The sequence below is a fragment of the Colius striatus genome, chromosome 2, assembly GCF_028858725.1.
Source record: "Colius striatus isolate bColStr4 chromosome 2, bColStr4.1.hap1, whole genome shotgun sequence".
NCBI lineage: Eukaryota > Metazoa > Chordata > Aves > Coliiformes > Coliidae > Colius > Colius striatus.
In genome coordinates this window covers 118,364,405-118,386,508 of record NC_084760.1, presented here as the reverse complement: position 1 = coordinate 118,386,508, position 22,104 = coordinate 118,364,405, and the positions used below count along the sequence as shown (strand labels likewise).

The 22,104-nt window shown below is 36.4% G+C and overlaps 1 protein-coding gene across 10 annotated transcripts in view; it reads right to left on the bottom strand.

Annotated features, from left to right (window-relative positions):
• The window catches only part of USP34 (ubiquitin specific peptidase 34), a 123,046-nt gene that overhangs the window by 46,104 nt on the left and 54,838 nt on the right, over nucleotides 1-22,104 (bottom strand). For 6 of the 10 annotated variants that reach the window (XM_061989264.1, XM_061989270.1, XM_061989268.1 and 3 more), the window contains exons 11-35: nucleotides 21,101-21,226; nucleotides 20,666-20,795; nucleotides 19,396-19,431; nucleotides 18,895-19,025; nucleotides 17,785-18,404; nucleotides 17,160-17,374; nucleotides 15,381-15,496; nucleotides 15,169-15,296; nucleotides 14,039-14,128; nucleotides 13,092-13,187; nucleotides 11,864-11,946; nucleotides 10,474-10,628; nucleotides 9,562-9,675; nucleotides 8,511-8,610; nucleotides 8,209-8,368; nucleotides 7,654-7,780; nucleotides 7,421-7,568; nucleotides 6,270-6,370; nucleotides 5,787-5,996; nucleotides 5,106-5,231; nucleotides 4,198-4,320; nucleotides 3,896-3,979; nucleotides 3,510-3,596; nucleotides 1,561-1,761; nucleotides 196-278 (exon numbers count right to left, since the gene is read on the bottom strand). In XM_061989264.1, coding sequence (XP_061845248.1) covers nucleotides 196-278; nucleotides 1,561-1,761; nucleotides 3,510-3,596; nucleotides 3,896-3,979; nucleotides 4,198-4,320; nucleotides 5,106-5,231; nucleotides 5,787-5,996; nucleotides 6,270-6,370; nucleotides 7,421-7,568; nucleotides 7,654-7,780; nucleotides 8,209-8,368; nucleotides 8,511-8,610; nucleotides 9,562-9,675; nucleotides 10,474-10,628; nucleotides 11,864-11,946; nucleotides 13,092-13,187; nucleotides 14,039-14,128; nucleotides 15,169-15,296; nucleotides 15,381-15,496; nucleotides 17,160-17,374; nucleotides 17,785-18,404; nucleotides 18,895-19,025; nucleotides 19,396-19,431; nucleotides 20,666-20,795; nucleotides 21,101-21,226 — 3,590 coding nt within the window. The remainder of the gene's footprint in view (nucleotides 1-195; nucleotides 279-1,560; nucleotides 1,762-3,509; nucleotides 3,597-3,895; nucleotides 3,980-4,197; nucleotides 4,321-5,105; nucleotides 5,232-5,786; nucleotides 5,997-6,269; nucleotides 6,371-7,420; nucleotides 7,569-7,653; nucleotides 7,781-8,208; nucleotides 8,369-8,510; nucleotides 8,611-9,561; nucleotides 9,676-10,473; nucleotides 10,629-11,863; nucleotides 11,947-13,091; nucleotides 13,188-14,038; nucleotides 14,129-15,168; nucleotides 15,297-15,380; nucleotides 15,497-17,159; nucleotides 17,375-17,784; nucleotides 18,405-18,894; nucleotides 19,026-19,395; nucleotides 19,432-20,665; nucleotides 20,796-21,100; nucleotides 21,227-22,104) is intronic. The other 4 variants (XM_061989265.1, XM_061989271.1, XM_061989266.1 and 1 more) reach the window with 3 other exon arrangements.

Here is a 22,104-nt window from a genome sequence, read left to right as displayed (position 1 = left end):
CTCTCCTCTCTCACTCCTGTAAGAGTAGAGTAACTACAGAAGAGGTGACTAAGAAAAGCAAGTCTAATGCCTATAGACTTAAATTCCCAATATGGGTGTTAATGGCAACTACAACTGAAAGAGCTGTTTATTTAAAGCAGTGATGAAAATGTGACACTTGATTAGCTTTATTACAAAAACAAAGAGATATTGTACCTAGGTGCCAAGTTGTCATATGTATAAGCAACTGACATAAGTCGCTGAATCAAACTGGTTCCCTGGACAAGTACAAGAAACACCTTTAAAAATTGAAGTCAAAAGAAAAAAAAAACAGTTAATATAACAACAAGCTTTTTGATCTGTTTGCAAATTATACACACTGTGTGAATCTAAAACAAACCCACCTGTGTAGCGGGAGGATGAGCAAAAGACAAACCATAGCATCTCCATATTTAAAACTCACGTTGTTTTTTATTAGAGCAGATCTAAAATCCCATGTTTCATTGACTATGTCTAGATGCTAAAATTCCACTCCATTGCTCTAAGACAGACAACTGAACTGAACAGAAAATTCAACCATTTATTCAATCAATCCAGTAAAAGCACTGTATTTCTTTCTAAAACATGGACTGTTCACTTCCTTTAAAAAAATCTTAGGCTTGAGGAAACAGACTTGAGGATGAAGTTGGATAAGCACATTTCATTTAATTACTCATCTTTACAGAACCTGGGAATTTTAAAATCAGACTTTGAAGAAAGTATTTAGATGGCATAATCACTGCAATTAAAAAAACATTCATCATTTGACAATTATAACTTTAAACCCAGTTACAGAATCTGGTAGCAGCATTTACACACAGACAATGTGGAGGAATTTAATACATTTGATAATATCCCCGTATCAAAGTAGCTTCAGCAATTTAGAGATGAGTTTTGTCAAAAACACCTAATGCTTAGAGAATAATTAAGGTCTTCCCATGTATAACGATGACAAATGAGAAGCTTGGCTCGAGCTCACAGCTGAGATCTACACTGTCTGGTAATCTCAGCTGGTCCTGTGCCCAGGAGCAATTGATTTACAGTGAATGTTCCTCTGATGCCAAAATATTACATTAGAAAACTAGTATGCAGGACTCTGGTAGGAGGGTTGACAGGTTTAGTTAAGCTTACCATACATACCATACCTCACTGAGATATCTTTGGTAGAGTCAGTTATTTTAGTGTTTACTAAAGGGATCTACAATGGATTTAGTGAGGATGGGGACAAGTCATGCAACAGGTTACCATAAAAAAAGGAGCAGTTAATTTGGAAAATACAATGTAAGAACTAGAGATAAAGCACTGCAGTTCTGAATTCCCAATTCATGTGCTCACCCATCACCAAAAAACTCTTGGTTCCAGCTTCTAAAACTACCAGGTTTAATGCAATAAAAATACTTTGTAGAGGAGAATAACATGTAGGATATAGATTAATATTAGTAACTTTCCCACAACATGATTTGATTATCAAAATACAGGCTTCACACAACAGAGGAGTCATTTTCTACAGTTCACCAAACAGACACACTGTTTATCTCTTACCTCTGTTAAACGAGGTATATGAAGGCCCTTTGTATGGTCACTTGCAGTCTTCCTTGATTTGCCTGGCCACGTTCTTTTCCTGTGACTCTCTGCTACACCAGACCAGGCAAAGACATCATGGTAAGCTAAATCCAGATCAGAAGGATCAACTGCAAACTGGCATATGAGCTTCAGTAAGCAGGCGAGACAGTCAAGCTGCCACTGTGAAGAAGAAAATACAGGAGGGTTTTTTTCCAGGGATTTATTTTATAAATAATTCTACCCTTATTAAAATTGGAAATTAGAAACTTAAGCGAGGGATAAAAGATGTACAGCTAGAACTGGCAAAACCTCACCAGAATAGATACTAAAGAGGAAAGATATTAAATAGTGGTTGATAGGGCTGGGACAAAGGCCGGACTTGATGGTCTTAAAGGTCTCTTCCAGCTGAAGTGATTCTATTGTTTTCATGATCTAGTCCCATTAACAGGTGCATTCAAGACCTTCTATTATTCAGTGGATGAAATAACAAAGAGGAAATAAGTACAGGAGGTTATGTTAAGACTATCCTATTCAACTACAGCACAGGATGTAAAGCATCACATGCAGAAGCACTTTCAAACTAGATATATTTAACCACGCAGAGACAACACACACTAGTTAAAGAACATCATTTTGTATCATAACATTTCTTGTTAGATGAAAACCATTGACTCAATTTAGTAACTTTTGAGATTCATTTTCAAGGCTCTCAGTTGTGTGGCTATGATGAAACACAGCACCTGCTCAGCTCCACCAGCAGAAGGTGCATTATGAGAGTAAAATCAACAAAAATAGAGCACTATGTCACAGCAACGCATGAAGTAGGTCAGCTATCTAGCACACACATACATGCATAAACCAGCACTCTGTACTAAGGCCCTTAGTTGCAGAATCTGTTACTGTTTTCAGTGTTGTGCACACTCTCTGGACAGACCATGAAAAGCAATCATCCAAACTGTTGATTATATGCAGATTAGAGTGACAATTTGTTTCTAATACTTAAATAATTTTAGAACAAATACATCAAAATCCCTTAAAAACATCAACTTCTTAACAAAAGTATATCTGCCTTCTTTTTAGTATTTCAGTAACTGTCAGCTTTATACATCCAAGCGTATGTACATACAACTCAGAGCTTGAGATAGTTCTGTTTTTTAAAATCAAATGCCACAGAATTGAAAATAAGAGGAAAAAACCCAACTGTAATTTAAAATTCTCTGTGATATGAATTTAGTTCAAACTAGCAACAGAATAATGATGAAAAAGACATAGGAATAACTGATGCTACCAATCATTATTGGAAAGTATCTTTAATAACAACATAGACACAACACTATCACTTTTGTTGCAATGCCAATGTGAAGGAATGGTCTTGGCCTCTTCAGAGGGAAAGATAATTATCAGATTAATGCTTATAAAATAGCACTTCATAAAATTTCCCAAATAACAACCTTCCCTAAACCAAGCAGAAAACAGACAAAAATTAAGCACCCGCTTCTTGTTTGGAAAATTTTGACATTTTTAAAGTAGCATGATCTGCAGGGGTATTATCAATGCAGTTGCAGTCATAGCTGAAGATGGAACCCAGGTTTTTCTTCCTAACATGTTTCCTTCAGCTAAAATTTCACCTCCTACAAATTGGGATTTTTTAAGCCTGAACAAAAAAGTAAACAATAACTACAGAGAAAAATACAAAGGGTGGCTTTAAAATGTAAAAAAGCAGAGGTATGAAGACTTTTTAAAAAGAAAATAAATTCTTCTAGGAACATAATATATTAAAGAAAAAGATGTTAATACACAGAATCTGGTGGTTTCATTTGTGGAATGAATTACTTCACTTAAACTAGCGACAGCAAAGCCAAAATTCATGAAGGTTTTAACAAGTGACAGCTGTTCACTCTGGGGAAAAAGGGTGGATGAACACCTACCACAGTCCATGATTCCTGTTCTTTGGGCTCTAAGATTCCAGAGCTGAAAATTTCTAGTAACTGTTGGAGCCCTCCAGCAGCAACAAACTGTAAGTACATTATAAACCAATGTGAGAAAAAACAAATACAGAAATATCACCGCCTTCATTCAGATAGCAATCTAAGCTTTATCTAGAAATAAATAAAGGACCTACTATTCAGCTGCTTACTTTATAAAGAACAAAAGAAATGGGATATACACAACTGTGACAGAAAACCTTTAAAATGCTATACCTAAATCTGGGATCCAAAACTCTGAGACATATAATGTTTTAAACGGGTTTTCATTTTACATCTTCTTTGAAAAACTATACTAGGTATCAAAGAATACTGTAGGAAAATCCAACCTTGCAGCTCCATGTGTTTTTACTATTCTCTATTTGATCTTCACTTGAATCATCAGAGTCTGGGTACAGATCACTGTAGCTTCCCTAAAAATAAAGAAGAACATGGTGAAGACATGTTCCTTTGTGACCTGATCTAGGTGAACCTGCTTCTGCAGGGGCGTTGGACTGGAAGGTCCCTTCCAACCCCTACCATTCTATGATTCTATGAAGACTGTTAAAGAATTAAAATACCATAAAATCACTCAATATATACTTTTGTTCAGAGAGAAAAACATATATTCTGTGCAAGAAAACTTTATTACCGTAGATTCACGTCTTATCCTCCTGTTGGGCTTTCCCAAAGCTTCAATAATTTCCAGGGCATACAAAAGTTTATGGGCACTTTTTATTCGCAGAAGATCCTTCCAGCTAAAGCCATCATTACCCTGAAAAGATTAAAAAAGTGGAAAACAATACAATTTTAGGAAATGCAGATCTATCTAAAGAGGATGCAAGGACAGCATGTTTCAAGTGACATGGACAAAGTATTTAGGTTTTAATTTCATCTATTGAAATCACAGATTTTGCAGCATATTTCCAGACATGATTTACAATTTGAACAATGTGCACTCTGCAATGAAGTCTGAGTAATCCTTCAACATTATTATAAGTTAAGGTACACACAATTTTGAAGTGAAGGAAAATAAGCATTATGTTCTAAATTATAACTTGCACCAAAAGTTCGATGCATGTGTCCATAAGGAACTGTTAACACCTGAAAAACAGACATGTGGAATTTCAACAACTTTCAAAGAGGCAAAATTTTCATCTATAAGGCAATAGAGCAACTAGGGGAGTATCCATGGTTTCAACTTATAGAAGAGAGTTCAAAAGGATTACTATCACAACAGTCACAATGTTAAAGCAAGGCTGCAAACAAAGAAACTGCTCTTTCAATTCAAGCAGAAAGATGGTAAAAGGTACTATTGACTGTTTATTTCATTTATTAAATCATTTCTTTAAAGAAACCACAAAACCAAACTTTGGGAACTAAGATGATATCTCTGTTTAGCTGAATTTTGTAAGAATTATTAGGTTTTTTTATTAGGCTTATTTGTGTGTCAGCATACTTAATATACTTAATACTGAACATTCCTTTTTGGGATAAAATCAACTGAAACACTCATGTATAATGAAAATACACATGCAAAAAGAAGCATTCTTTGTTCACCTGCTCATCTGAAATATTCTGGAATGCCTGCAACATATTAGGGCACGTTGGCAAAAGCATTAACAGTTCCCAGACACGCCTGGATAAGTTTTCTGCGTGGAGATGGAGTTCTTCACACCTTGCACTCTGACAAACCACAGAACAACTGTTATTATTATGAATTTCACTGTCAAAATAAAACTTCAAAGTCCAAAAAAGTAGTTATTCTTAATTAGGAAGTTGTTTCCTATCTAATGTAAATCCATTAAAAAGAAGATAGCCACTGAATTCTCACTGGACCTGCAAGTAACTGAGTTCCATTATCTTTACAGTGTGTCACATATTTTGAGATATTTACAACTTGAACTACTGGTTCAAATATACTAGTAGTTATTTAATTTCCCACATGCTAAGGATGGACATAGAATATTGATTATTTTAAAAGATGCACTGGCTAATAATGGGAATTGGCTGGAGAAGTTTGTACAGGCTTCATTGTAAAAATTCTTTCTTAAGAATTACTTCTTAATAGCTTCTACAATATTTAAAACACTTAAATGAGAAGAACTGTGACAATTATTCCATACAGGAAATGTGACTATACAAACACATCTAGCAATTGGACAGAGAACACAAGAAGTGGGCTACACAGGAAAGATCCAATTAAATAAGACTTATTCTAATAAAACAGCCTTAAATTACCTCACTGTCTTCCATAGCCACTTCTCCAGATGGAGGCTTAAAAGAGGCAAGCATCTCTAACAAATCAAAAAGGGTGGTTAGATGAGGTTCTTGCAGGAGTAAAAGCATTGGAATGTTGTCTTTCTGAGGAGGAGGTAGGCAAGATGCTGGAAGCTGAACGCCTTCACCTTTCCGTTCCCTCCTCGGTGCACCCAGGGAGACAAACACCATCTATAAAGAGAGAGAAACAAAAAGGAGGGGAGAGACAATTTTCAAAATGCATATGATAAACCATGGATTGTTTTCAACAGGATCAGAATTAAGAACATAAAGACAGATCAATGTCTTTGTTGTTAAATCTTTACTGAGCAGCATTTTGAGCAGCTGCCATAAACAAAGCTTGGTTTTGCTTTCACTGAAGGCATTCATGCTGTGGTTGGCAAAGACTAAAGGGACATATCAGGGAATCCTTTTCAGTGACTGCTATCTATATGCTGGTAATACCTGCATATCCTTAAAACCCAACTCATGAAGTGTTTTTTCATCATAGTCAGTTGTCAGTTCATGCCCAGATGAAATCATTCTCACAGGTCCCATGAGGCCACCTAGGATAAAAACATATTTCAGTACATTTCTGGAATCATAGTTTCATTTCCTAACAAAGTGCTAAGACATATTTTTAATAGTATATTCTTCAGTAGCAACTGAGGCAAAACCAATGCAATTTCCTTAGAACTGGCTATTATGTTAAACTAGATTTACTTCCATGTATTCAGAAATAACCTTTCCAATAACAGTTCCTTCAATCTTGTAGTGAAAAGCATTCACAAACAGATTAAAACATGCCCTCCACATTCTGTACTCAATTATGCTGTGCCAGAGAAGGATAACAGAACGTGTGAAATAAGAAAGAAAGAAAGCAAATACAAGATAATTCAGAAAGCAATAACATTTTGAGCAGCAGTAACTGATAAGAATGCTACAATATATAGCATCAGGAAGTTTTAGAAACTGTTCTCCTCCCAAAGGATAAGGCAGAAATTTTCATTCACCCAAAAACAAGTAAAGAAAGGCAACACCAGGATGCATTTTCATCACACTGTAAGCGAGTGATGACCACCTCAGGAGCAAGGTGACATTCCAAAACAAGAGCCTCAAAATATGATGAAGCATCATTTTCACTACAAGATGACCATAAATTAAAAAGCAGTTGCAGGGGCACAAAAAACCTTACAGCTGACTGGAATACCCTGATGGAGGGCATAAATTATGAGTCTGAATTAGGACTTCAAATTCTGAATCTATCTACAAAATGTAGCTTAAAGTTCTATACAACAAAACCTCCAAATTACAGAAATTAATGTATGAATTTAAACAATAATGAGAAGAAAAATGATGTGGGGGAAAGTCTGTTGGGACTTGGACTGTGGTTAGATCTGAAGACCTCTGGAAAACTCACATTTTCACTGCTATTTTACAGTATTAATTAAGAGTGAGGGTGATGCTAACTATAACTACAGCTATAGAAGGAAATAAATCCCAATGCTTGCATATTGAGGATATCTGGGGAAGGAAAAAACCCCAGAATCTTCTAAGCTCCAAATGGATGATCCCTCATAAGGGTGAAAAACGCAGTTATGAGTGCTACAGCTTACCAGGGAAATCCCCTTTGCGGCTGCTTTGGCCAAACTCCTGAAGTTGTGCTTGTTGATTTATCTGCTCCTTCTGCAAATTTTCGTACCAATGGGTGACTTCTGCCCGTAGATCAGCCACCTGGTCACTAGGGTACATTTCTATAGTCATCTGAAATAAAACACAGGTTATTTTTCAATGGACTTAGTGGAAATGAACAATGTAAGATGTACTTTTAAAAAGGCTTTTAACTTACCTTGTCAGGAAGCCCGGCTGGCTGACATACAATTCTTAGTGGCAGTGACTGTTTGTCACTCAGAGCTTTCAAGTGGCTGCTGATACCAGTGCCTTCAATCTGCCACTGTCTCAGATGATATGCAAACCTTAAGAAGCAGGTAAAAACATCAAAGAAGTATTTGAATCAAAACCTATTTAGCACAAATATTCAATAAACAATGAGGGCAAAGACAAAACTTGCACATTTGTTCACTGTTTTTTGTTCAAAATCAGGGGAGATTCATGATATTCTCACTATTTTTCAAACAAAACTAATATAACTTTGAAAATTTTCTTTAGTGAGGTATGAGGAAACATGAATCACATCTATATATCTTTATATAAGGAAAAGGGTCAACTCCAACTGTTTAAACCTTATGTATTACTTTTCAAAATTATCTACTGCTGTCTTTACTTTACACAAAGAAAAACAAAGAAACTGTTACTTAGATTAACGTTTCATAACTCATTCAGCATTATAATATAAGGAATGGAAATAAACCCTGCATCCAAATATATCAATGGAGCTATTCACCTTCTCCTAAAAGCCTCCAGGTGTGTCTTCAGCATTAAGAGTCCTCTTTCAATGATGGTCAGGCTTGAATGAGAGTCTTGCTCAAGGTTACTGGAGGCTATCATCAGGCTTTCCATGCACTTGCTAATAAATTCCTGTTCTTTCTCTAGACCAGTTTTACCTGTAGTACCAGTTAAACAAAAATTATGCAAGCACAAGTTTGGCAGTATGAATTTTAATGCTAAGAATAAAGAGAGGATCATGCTAGACAATCTTTACAACATTTTAGAGAGAAAGCAAAGTATTGAAATTAGAATTCATACCGTTGATATAGTAAGAGTTGATATACTGGATAGCTGCTCGACTCACATCACCAGACTGTGCTCTTAAAGCAATACCCCAGAACTGGTCCATGCCACACAACTGTTTTGACAACACCAAAACAAACACACAAACAAAACATTGCCTGATTATTTTACTGAGAGTGATGCTTTTCTGACCTGACACATTTTATTTGCCTCTTGCTGCAATTACTAAAAATATCTCTGGTTTTCCTCTGCTCAAGCTCTCACAGATGCGTTCATCAAATACTATCAAACTCTGAGCTTCACAGAAATGGTTTCACAGTCTGAAGTATGAGGAGAACTGGTTAAAATTCAACAGGGTGAACATTCATTTTTTACAAACAGGGATACTTTTAAATAAAGCCTTAAAACCACAACTGTAACTGGTATTTGTTGCAAGAACAGAACTTTTAGTAAAAAATTGCCCCAAATAAATTCAGAGAAAAATCTCCTATATATTATTTCTGAGATAGTTTCTCTGTATAAAAACCCCTCCAGATGAAGTATTTCTAAAGCACATTGTGCATACACCGAGATACATTTTGCAACAGATTTCTAGTTAGAATGAAATATGCCTAACAGAATGCCATCTGAATCTTTTGATTTAGGAAAATAAATGTAACAAACTCATTCTTTGAACACAACAGCAAATACACTTCAGTTACACACAGAATATGCTAAACTGTAGAGAGGAAAGCAACAGGTATCACTTCCTTTGTGGTTTCCTATCTCTACCTCTAGAAGTAAAAGCCACACATGCTCAAAGTCATGAGGGAAGGTCAGGATCATCGGCCTCTTTTAGTTCCGTTGCACTGTCCCAGACTTGGAACCTCCGAGCCCTGAGTCCCAGGGCTCTCCTCAAGGTAGAAATCTGTGCTAACCTCACCACTACAGGCTGTGACATTACTATATCAAAGCAGCAAACAATAGTCAATCCATTAAGTTCTCAAGAGATATGCTGCTGCAGGTAAGTTCAACTTTCCACTTCCCTCAGAAAGAACTGAAACATGAACCCAGAATGCAGGCTTACCTCTGAGTTTGAGCCACCATCGTACGCACTAGTAGCCAATCGAGCCAGATTACACAAATGCTGGAAGAGGTTTAGGCCAGTCATGCTAATAGTTTCAGGTTTTAGTTGTGGCATCTAAACAAAATGAATGCACTTTAGTATGGAAAAAAAATCTCAGTGATGGAATGGGTAACAATTACAGGGTATTTATTTCATCTGCACAGAAAAAATGACATTATTACTACCAATCACACTGGAATGTAGGAGAGCAATTAAAATTCATTTGTGCAAACAACCACACTCTCTGAATTTTATATACAACACAAAAAAACCAACTATACCTGCCTTAAAAAAACCTCTTTAATTGTTTAACTTCTCAGCGACAAGACACTTTGTTAGTACACATGACTATCTGTTTAACAACTCACACTCTACAAAACTAGATCTTGAAAAATCTTGAAAAAGAGCGAGACTTCATTAATTATTGCACAATCTACTCATTTTGTAATGTCATCTATTGAAATGGATGGCATCCCTTACAAAATGCTCTGCTGCTGCACGTTCCTGTTTCATGTGGATGTATGTATGAGATTTATACACCCCTCCTAAGAAGAAAAGTCATTTTTCCAGTTAAGTAGGCATCTATCATAAAGGGAAGTATAGTTTTGGGTGTTTTTTTTTCCAAACTGAAGTGCTACATATCTTCAGATACAATATACAGACTATTTTGCAAGGAAACACTCGAGTAACTAGTGTGAAAAGAATTCATGCCAAACTGTTCCCCTCTTCCCTCCAAGCAGAGAAAAATCACTGCATGACAAGGAAGACCCTCCCAGACTACTGAAGACATATTTTTCATAAAAGCAATAGTGCTGATATAGAAAGAAAGACTTTTATTAGAATTAATACGGTTGCAATCAACTCTCTACATACCTTTTCCAAAAAAAGATGCTTGTACGTCTCCATACCCATAGCATGCTGATCTTTACTTCGTACTTGATTTAAAAACCAGTGTAGTGCATCATCATAACATTCAGAATCTTCTACTAAGCAGTGCCACAGTATGTCCACTTGTTCTAAACTCAACCCTAAAATCAGGGAAATATTTTGAACTACTCCTGTCTAACATTAAATATATAGTCTACAAAACCCAAGAACACACAGAGAAAAATCAGAATAGCTGTTGTCAGGACAAGTAATGTTTGGAAAGAACAGAAGAAAAATGCACCACCACCCAACTAGCAATCGTACACTTTTCCCCTTTTAGAGTTGGCAACCAGCTACAGTTTTTGGTCACTGTTACTAAACCAATGAGTACCATGGGCTGAGCTGAGATCTCGTACCAAAAAGCAGGTTGTTTCTAGTTCGTTAAGTAGCTATTGGGCACAGCCTGGAGCCCAGCCTTGAGCTGGTATTGAAGCTGAAAATAGTATCTCTGGAACTATTTTATTCTTATTCCTTTCAAGAAAACTGTAGGTTTTTCAGTTGGCATATAAACATTTGTAATCCTAACAAATTTCTTTAAAAATAATTATGTCTATCTTGTCAACAACTGCAAGTACAGTGGTACAGCATTTTTTTCCCTTTGCTACAGATATTCCTTCCTGTACTTCATTTCAATGACCAGATGGACAAGCCATGCCTTGTCAACTTGCCTTGTCAACTTTCACTACCTGTAATGAGACTACCCAAATGACTCCTCCTTTCAATGGTTTTAATAAATGACCTCCTAATAAAATCAGTTGAAAGTCTGTACAGAGCTGATGCTGAGACAACACTGAAGGCTATTAGTTGACAAGTGCTTAAGGAGCGAGCAGCCAAACCGGAAGGGAAAGTCACTAAGGGTTACTAAAAACACAGAAAACTTTGTTCAACTCTGAATTCCATCAGCCACATTGAAAGATTTTTATTTTTAACCTTTTAGAATGAAAAACATTCAGCATCTCTATGGATCAACTATCAGACAGAATACTGCGTTCACAAAGGTGTAAACCAATTTCTGACAATATTCAAATGAAAAGAATTGTTCCTTTCTGGTGTCACAACTTCCTTTCAGGACACTCCAGTAAAAGTTCTCTGGGAACATCATGGATGTGAACAAAACCCCAGAAATACAGAAGATATTGTCTCCATTTCAATCATTACTACAATCATCATATTTAGAAAAACTTAAGTGCAGGGAATAAAAGAATGTGTTTTCACAGAACTACAATAAAATCCAAACTCTGTTGGTTCTGCACTTTCATCCTTCTTTTGAAACATTATCAGAGATTATTTAAAACTCTAACATGTGCCTCTCTGATAAGGTACCTGAAATACTTACTGAAATGATCTGGCGACCCTAGAGTTGAAAACACACATGTCAGGAATTGCAGACGAACCTGAACTTCTGCACTGTGGCTGTATCTAAAATTTAAATTTGTATAAAAATGAAAGTTTATTTGTTTATTGTCACAACTTTTTTTTTTCCCCACTCATACATGTGCCTCTTAAAGGCAGAAATATTTTTTTCCTACAAGTTTCTCCTAGCTCAGTATATATTCTGAGCTCCAGTTGTACACATTACAGAACCACATCAAAGAAGTGGAATGACACATTAGTTATCACTAGGTACAACCATTTTTGTTGGAGGGGTATTTTGGTGGGTTTTTTTGGGAGGGAGGACAGGGGGAGTGGGGTTTATTTGACACACAGTCCACTTCAAGTGCATCACCATCATTAGCACCTTGCAGGATCTGACCTTAATTTTTTTCACCAACTTGTAAAATGCTGGTATTTTGACTCTGAATTTTTGATCCCAGAAGATACATATTCCTTATAAAATATTTAAATAACACATAAAAATATAAACTTAATTTCTACTTTGAAGGTAGTAGCTTAATGGTCAAAGGAGCAGGACAATGTATCACTTTGCCTGAATTTGAAGCAACTCATCCTACTTTCAAATATGTTTTGAAGTAATTTCTCGCCAGAGCAATGTCCAATATAAAGGAGTACAATGAAGTCAAAATGTGACTGATAAACAGCAACATTTTTCAATTGTGGATGCCTATATTTAACATACTGAGTTTGATATATGTCAAAACATGAATAGCTTATTTCTCTAGGAATGGGAAGCTAGAAATTGCATCACTTGTGTATACACACCGAAGTTTAATCACACAGGCTGGAAATTGCGGATCAATGTGTTACAGAAAGAAAATGCTGCAAAGCTTCATGAAAACAGATTTTAAAACTACCACATTTGAACACTTTTATGATGTGAAGTGACTTGAAATTGATTTTCAGTATGTCAAATCTTTGTGGGTTTTTTTACAAGCAAATACTCAACATAATGTCTCAAAGAAATCACATGAAAGTTGTTGAATGCTTTTTCTAAGGAAAAGCAAGCTAATTAAAACATTATTGTTTTTACAGACTTTTGTCTCCCTAAGCATGCAATATCCTTACACAAAGTACTTCTTTATAAGTACACATCAGAAGAACCAGAAAAAAAGCAGAGAAGTTTTAAAACATAAAATACCAAACCCTCCAAGTGAGTTTGTACTTACAATGCATGCTTATGTCGTCCTTCCCTGACTGCTTGAATGTAGTGTACCAAATTATCAAAGAAAAGTTTCATCATATTAAGTTCTTTTTCTGCCCACCTGTGTCAATTTAAAGGGCAGAAAGTATTATGGCTTGCTTAGAAATATCAGAAAAGCTACAGAAATTGAACTGCTATTATAGGAAAATTGCATCCACATAAACCCAAAGTAAACATTCAGTTTTCCATCTACCATGAATTCAGAAGTATCTTCCAGTACAGTGCTCTCTTCTTCCTTGTCATTTATAAGGCTCCTCAACATCATTCCTTTCAGACATAGGACTGACAAAATACTCCCTTCTGAGACCATGAAAACTGTTCCTAAAGGCCCCAATTCAGAAAAAAAGTCTAACCCAAAACTCAGAACTGGGCATATATTTAAATGTTTAAATGCCATGTCAAAAAGCTCAGGAAAAATTGCCAGTAAGCACTGTAATCTTTCCCAGAAGTTCCAGCAGTCCACTGTCTATAGTTAGACCAGGTAGACATATAGTTTGTTCTAGTAAGGAATGCAATATGATGTATTTTCACATTTCAAAGGCTTCTCCTTATACACCAATTTATTCCTGAGAAGCATTTTACAGACAAACAAAACAGAATGATGTAACATAAGTTATTACAACCTTTTACAATATACTCTTAGTGAATGTCTAGCACTGTCTGCAAGTCCTTTGGGACTTAAAGTGTGGGAGGGTTACAAAAACTAGTCTTCACCTCAGTTATAACAGCAGTGTGTATTATGAAGAAATCTAGGCCTGAATGATTAGATAAGCTCATACACCTCGGCCAGACAACAGAGAAATTATAAACTCGAGTCACTATTAATTTGGACCATGGTGAAGGATCAAGCCTTGCAGAGTCCCCTAAATGTCATCACCTGTGTTGGTCTGCTGAAAAGAGGGGGCTACTTACATTGTTATCCAATGTGTATCATAACTGCTCCCAAACTGTTGAAACGTACCAAATAGCTTTGGAAGAAGACGAAGTGAAACTACTACTGATCTAAATGACAAAGAGAAGAAGGATGACAATATTGTAACTGTTACAAAATTAAAACCAGTCAATTAAAATAACCTTGAGAAGCTCAGACTCAATGAGCAAGTAAGCTAACCGAAAGCACTGGAACTATCTGTGTGAATTCTGCCATCATGTCAGCCAATTAGTTTTCTGGGACTGACCTACACATCCTGGACAAGTATAAAAGTAAATCAGTATATGCTTTTCTACACTTCAAAAGATAAATTCTTAATATTCAGTTTCATAAAACTTCTCTTGGAATTTCAGCAAAATGAGTATGGTTTTTTTACAAATGGGTAACAAATCTGCCTCAAACTCAGTAGACACAAGTAGGTGTGCATTAAAGACAACTACCTGGGAAAACTCAAGAAGTGTGTAAACTGTGTAATGGAACTTTTATGTCAGTGATAAGTATCTTCACATTTCTTGTATTAATTAACATCTCAGTATTTTTGTAACTCATTTCACAAACATAGTACTTGGCAAAAAAGGTAACAACATAACACTGCAGGTGATGTCCAGCAGGTGACTGGTTGTATCAACAAAATTCATTCCACTTGTGCCAGTTTTGAAACTACAATCTCACAGCTTTAGCTGATATTAAAACAAGTTATCTGAGGCCAAAGTATTACTTCTACCTCCAGCTGCTTCTTCACAGAAATTAAACCCCACAACAGAATTGGTGCAAAGGAACTTATCTGTTTCTCAGACAGGTAAAATTTAAACATTCAATTCAAGATACTTATCTACCTGACCTTGCACTCAGCTGACTAAGGTGTGGACCCCATTTTACCAAATGGTATGAAGAGTAACCTCTGTCAGGAGGGAGAACAGGCAAATGCAACAAGACAAGAAATGATACAATAGAACAGTGGCACATCAGATAGATTCAAAACACTTGGAAAATTATTTCTGCTTTTGTCTGGTTTGACTTGCCTTCCTGTGAAATTAAATAACTGTTACAGTCAACCTGGATTTCCTATACGTTGCAAACACAGATGTAAAAACCAGATAATTTGAGTTACCTGTTGTTAGCTAAATTTTCTAAGCAGCCTTCAATAAATCTCATTCGAATTTGTCTGTCAGTGAACCAGCACACTAGAGAACACAGCAGCTTCTCTGCTTCATTTATTAACCCTTCAGAGAGATGAATCTACAGCAAGTAGAAAGAAAGGTCATTGAATAGTATGTATTTATTTTCTTTAAAAAAGATATTATTTTGTCGTATTCAACTTACTGCATCTTCATCCTGGACCAGATCCCACAAAAGGGTATTTCCTTTCTTACAAACATTATCCAAATTAATGTCTGTCACCGCATTGCTATTATATTGGTGTTTATGAACTGCTGGTCCTGAACAAAATATAAAGACCGTTATTAAAGAAATGAATAGAAGGAACTATCTAATCTGAACACATTGTTCTCCAAATGCACGAACAACAGCAGGTTTTATTGGTAAACTTGTCTGTTAAAGTGCACACATTGTAATTGCAGCCTTTTTCCACATATGGGTTCTTAAAAGAAGACAAAACATTATGAGCATACAAAAAGTCGACAGGACAGTTAAGCCAATATTTATACTGGCTTTGCATAATGGCAAGCTACAATAAAAAACCAGTACTGAAGAACTGCAGGTACAGGTGCAATTTCTTTCTTAATTACATTTCATTCATAGTGTAATAAAATATTTTTTAAGTCTTTCTGTAGTGCTGTGGTCAAATGGCAAACCCATTTATAACTACTGTGGCTGGGAAGCAAGAAACAAGCCCATTTCAATAAATTCCCCTCGTAGTGCATGAGCTCTTATATCTAACTAAAAAACAAGACAAACAAACATCATTTTTTATACACAAAGAAGTATCACAGTGCATGATTTTAGAAAGTCATCATGTTTTCATAACATTGACAGACATTTTCCTTCCTTTATATGGCCACAGCTGGCACCATTCATTATGTACTATTTGATACTATTTTCATGTAACAGCAAAGTCAAGTAGAAAATTTAGCTTGTGTGCAGGACATTGTAATTTTTTGCATGTGAAAAACTAGAGTTGCCAAAAATAATCTGCACTGGAGGCCTCATGTTCAAACAACCATTTGGATGTTCAGTAAGATGTGAAATATCTATGGACAATATTGAAAAAATATGCTGATTTACAAAAGCATTATGATGAAGTTTTAGTACTTTATTCAACTCTGTAGTGTAGAAAAAAAATCCATCCAAATTTTCAGTGTCAGGTTGAAATTATAATTCAGTTCCAGGTAACAAGAAATGCTAAGCCTAAGGAAAAAAGAGACTTCTTACTCAATTGTGTTTCAAGAAATGATACAAATAGTACTGGTTCTACTGGCTGCTGGAAGACAGCAAACTTGGTTCTGTCAGCCCAGTGAAGAAAAATGTCAAACCTTCACTAACCATATCCTCCATTATATTTAAGAGGAGGATAAAGTAGAAAATAAAGCTGCCACAATAGCATATGGAAAGATAATATAATTCTTGGGAAGCATTTTAGTAGCATCTTAAATTGCGCCCTGAAGTAAACTAGATTTGGCAGTGTTAGCTAAAATAGCATAAAATGCCCTTTAAGGCAAACTCCCTAAGATATCAAGTTATATTGTAACTCATTTTTTCCCAAATTATCCTCTGTGCAGTCCATTATGGTTAATTCACTTAAGATGACAAATGTACAGAATCACGGTAGATCCACCCATCAGAAAAAAAAGGCATATTTCAGAGAGCAAGATACACTTGCATTTCACCACCTCCTTTCTTTTTACTTTAATAACTGGTTAGAAAAAACATTTGCTAGGCTCCTTGGTGCCTTATTTGTTTTAACTTGCATTAAATCACCAGTAGAAGTGGAGAAATGGTAAAACCTCAGTAGTCACAATTGTTTCTTTGGCTAAACACACACGTAGGGTTAAAATAATTTTCTTCTTTTAATTACTGAGACTAGTTTAAAATTACATAAAACCAAGTTAGAAGTACTTTTTTTCCCTGTTTTATCACTCTTACCTTGACTAAGATGTTCATGATAGATAGAGGCAAGGTTAGGAAGATGCTGCTGAAGATGAGACGTTAGCTCTGCATGTGAATTAATTTGTACAAGTTCTTCTTCACAGCCAGACTCTTCCCCATCAAAATCAGCCATATTTTTCTCTGATTTTGCACTGACTTGGGAACTACTACAACTCACATCATCTGCACTTAGCATATCATCAACCATATGCCTGTAAAAGAAGAATATTAGAATGGACAGTAGCAGAGAAAGTTGTTTGTATCAAACTACAAGTGAGCAGACATCTCCCTATAGCTAAAGTCAGGATGAATCATTTGTCTGAGCAGTAAACCATTGTATGAATTTGGTATATACACTTACAGATAAACTGAAGGTCTCATTATCATCATCATGATTATGTTGACTTCTTCAATGCTAACTAAATACAGCATTTTTCCAAGACAGTTTTCACCAGATGTTAACAGCACACATCACTCTGTAACTCTCCACAGAAACTATTGTCTCAGTTACATGAAATGATCCTGAACAAAATGTCCACACAAATTTTGTCCAAATGGAGTATTTCAATCCCACTTTTATTTCTGTTATACAAGGAATTAAACAGAATGTCAAGCTACCTACCCATCATGGTGATGGTGGTGGTGGTGGTGGTGGTGGTGATGATGCTGCGGCCCGATGAATTGTCGACAGTTAAATAATTCATTTCCAATAGTTTCCCCAAGGAAGTCCCCTGTGTGAGTTATACAAGAATCTTGAGACCCTTGTGAAATGTGAGCAGTGCTCATTTCCCCTGCTATATCATGCTCTGCATCCTCAGCATGAGAACAAGCATCTAGCAGTCTAATTCGATTATCCACTGGTGTCACAGAGTCAGTGTTAAAAACATGGTCCTTTCCCGCCCCGTTGTTTGCACCACTCCTCTCCGAAGGCCCTTGTGAATCTCCCAGACAAATGCCTGTCTGTGATTCCAGTTTCCTGCCTCGTAGATCTGTGCTCCTACTGCTTTTCTGAGGATTATGACTCCTATCCTCTTCCTCTTCATCCTCTTCCTCTTTGAGAGCTTCAATATCTGCAATATCTTCAGATTGCACATCACTGCCAGGGCTTCCAGCAGACTGGCTTGCATGACTGGAGTTGGCCTCATTGCTGGATCCATCACTGTGGCCACTGCTACTACCAGGACCGCTGCTGCCGTCCTCCCCGCTGTTGGCTGTCTCATCAGAGCTTCCTTGCATGGATTCCTGATAAGAATAGATTTTTTTTGTTTAAAGATTGGTGGAAGAATAAAATACCACTGAACAGATGTAACTGACCTCCTCATCATTCAATTCTTTTATGAGGAAACGTATCAAATCTCTAAGTCTTCGTTCATTCTTTCTCCATTGGGTTGCCACTGACAAAATGCTCTGAGCAAGATTCAGGTTTAGTAATTTAATTTTTCCATTACGTGATCCATAACAGGGTACATGGGAAGGCCTTGCACATACAGAATGTCACGTAAACAATATGTGATGCAATCTCTTACTAAGAGATTAATCTATATTGAAATACAATTTAAATGCAGGAATCTGTTTGTTTGAGGTGTTTATTTTGGTCAGTGCACTTATTCATAGGCAAGGTACAATACAGTCTATGTAAATTGCATAGAGTATAAGATTCTAGCTATACACGGCCTTACTCATAATAGGCAACTCAAAAGCAAAATTCAGAGACTAAGATTTACACTCTTACCTCTGTATCTGAAAGTCGCTGCTGTACGTGTTTTGTTCTGTTAATAAGCTGTTCCTCCATTTCAATATCACTGCCTCCACTCTGATGGGTGTCACTGTTGTCACTACTTTGAGGGCTTGCTGCAGGTGACCCTAATTCAAAACCACATTTCCTAGTTACTCTGTTATATATATTAATTAGAATGTCACAACAGCATTATGCAACTCTACCTCAAATGGTGAATTCAATGGCATTCTCCCTGCAAACAGCTGAACAAGGGACATAACTCAAAAACCCATGTCCCTATACACTGAAAATTGTTCTTAGAACACTGAGCATTGTAATGAAAAATGTTTGTTTCCATGTCTCTTCTTGGCAGTATACAGCACAGCTATATGACTTTCCTAGATTCTACACAAAATACAATTTCCATTTGACTTCTCATTACAACATAAATTCAAACTTTTACTCAAATTCGATCAAATGTATCAAATTGTGATGTACTTCTAAAACCATACTTACAAGGTGAAGGGGCTGCTCTTCTGAGCTCCTCTTCTTCTGAAGGAAAAAAGCAGGATGGAAAAATAAGTGACTAAAAATCTTTTTGTCAGCATATAGTTGTCTGTGATTCATAAAAATAAGCAGTAGGAAAAGAAAAGGGAACTACAGTAAAATGGCTTGGAGGCACCTTTAGTAATGACTGTGGGGAAACACACAGTCAAGTTAAAAAAAGATTAATCAATGTAAAATGCATGTAACAAAAAAAAACTAGGTAAAAATTAGACAGGTTCTTGTAAGAGTTTATGTAGTTGAGTTACAGATGCTCAGTCAAAGAAGAATATAGGTAACTGATGAGTTAGGGACCATACTCTCCATTAAAAATAAATCCCACAAAGACTACCATGGTACTTTAGATATATAAAAAGATTTTATCTCAAATAGAAAACTTTCCAAATGTGCTCACAAAGTCTTAATGCTTTTGTCTTTATCACAGAATCACAGATTGGTAGAGGTTGGAAGGGAACTCTAGAGATCATCCAGTCCAAACCCTCTGCTAAAGCAGGTCCACCTAGATCAGGTTGCACAGGAATGTGTCCAGATAGGTTTTGAAGACCTCCAGAGAAGGAGAATCCACACCCTCCCCAAGCAGCCTGTGCCAGCGCTCCCTCACCTCAACAGTTAAATAGCTTTTCCTTATGTTTAAATGGAACTTTTTATGTTCCAACTTCATCTCATTATCCCTTGTCCTGTCACTAGATACAACAGAAAAAAGTGATGCCCCAACCTCCTGATATCCACCATTTAGTTATTTGTAAATATGAATGAGATCCCACCTCAGCCTCCTCCAGACTAAACAGCCCCAGTTCCTGCAGGCTTTCCTCATAAGGAAGATGCTCCAGTCCCCTGACCATCTTGGTGACCCTGCGCTGGCCTCTCTCAGGCACTTCCCTGTCCTTCTTGAGCTGAGGAGCCCAGAACTGGACACAGGACTCCAGATGAGGCCTCAGCAGGGCAGAGGAGAGGGAGAGGAGAACCTCCCTCAACCTGCTGCCCACACTCTTCTTAATGCATCCCAGGATGCCACTGGCCTTCTTGGCCACGAGGGCACATTGCTGGCTCATGGTTAGGCTCATGTTTTATGCTCAACTTCTATTTGAAAAATATGCCAGCACGATACTTTAACAAAGTTAACATCTTACTGCAAGTAAGATGTTCTATATTTGTCCAAAGTCAACAAAGAGACAACGAAAATTAAAAATTGAACTACCAGATGTATTGAAAAGCCACATACCTTTTTTGTTTCCCATGGGTAGATTGGTGCTTAGTAAAGATGCAAAAGAGCTTTGTTTTGACAGCTGAGCCTTAGCTGCTAGTGCATTATTCCACAGCGCTTTTATAAGCATTGATGCTAAATACAAGGTCTGTAACAGAACCAGATAAGAGTGCCATTAAGAAGGAGTAGCTTTTGTATGCAAAGATGCACAGTTCATTTATGTGCCAGCAATAGAGTTCACCAAACTAAAGTCATCAAAATAAACAAACGCTCAAACTAAAGTTGTGTGAAATGCTCTTTAACTTCAGACTCATATAGTTTCCTCTCTTATGTATTAATGAATGTTACTTCACATGCATTCCTTCAGAAAGACAAAGAAATCCATAATGCTTGTTTGGTACACTAACATAATTTCTTTTATTGTTACAGTTCTTTCGTTCACCTTGTCTTTACCTGTTCAGTGTGAGCACTTGGATGAAGAGTCGAGACTAGGTTAAGAAGATGTCTAAGTGGGACAGGGTCCAAGTTTTTGATCAAAGAAGGAAACAAGTCGTGTATGTAACGACTGCAATGCTTTAGCTACAAAGTACAAACAGAGAAGATAACTGGAACAGCAATATGCACTTTAAAATAATTGTTTTCAAAGACTGATACAATTATAGTAGTTAAACACAAACTTTACACAAAATCTCAGGAAGCACTTTGACAATCATTCCAAACTACAGTAGACTTGTAATTTTGACTAAACTTAATGTTGACATTCCAAACCATATAAAGTTTGGAGAAATCAAACGTAACGGTGCCTTCCTTTGTTCCAGTTCTAAGACATTTGGTGAGAAAAAAGAACCAGAAATGTATTTTGTATTTTAACTGAAACAGAACTTCTAAACTAGTAGTGCTAAACCCTGAGGAAGGTAATATTTGCAGTATTTGCAATGATTACGTTACCAGCAAATATTAAAACATTACAGGTGAATATGAGACTGAGAGAACAGATTGTGTGAACTGTGTGAGGATTAGTATAATTCTTTTGTCTTTCCAGTAATGGATGTCAAAAAATATGGCAATTTTAGCTAAATACTCTCTTAACATATTGAAGCGACAGTGCTTCTGGATGTTTGCTCTGAGATGAAATGCTGCCTTTCACAGTCACTCAAAGGATTTCGTTATGTTTGGAAGGATGCTGATTTTCAAAATATAAAATAATGGGTACAGGAAGCTTCTAGAAAAAAAGCCCTTTCTTTATACTGTTTGCAACATATGCACATCAAAGGGGTTTTTTCATTCTTTCTTATTTTGCCTTCCTTGCATATAAAATATCCAAGTCAGCAGTTGGGGTACAGGAGATCTTTCACAGGATTCAAACTGGACTGAAATTATGTGGATTCTATACAAGGATGCATTTAAACATCTTGAGATATCTGCTGCAACTCAGACAAGATACATTTTCTCAAAAA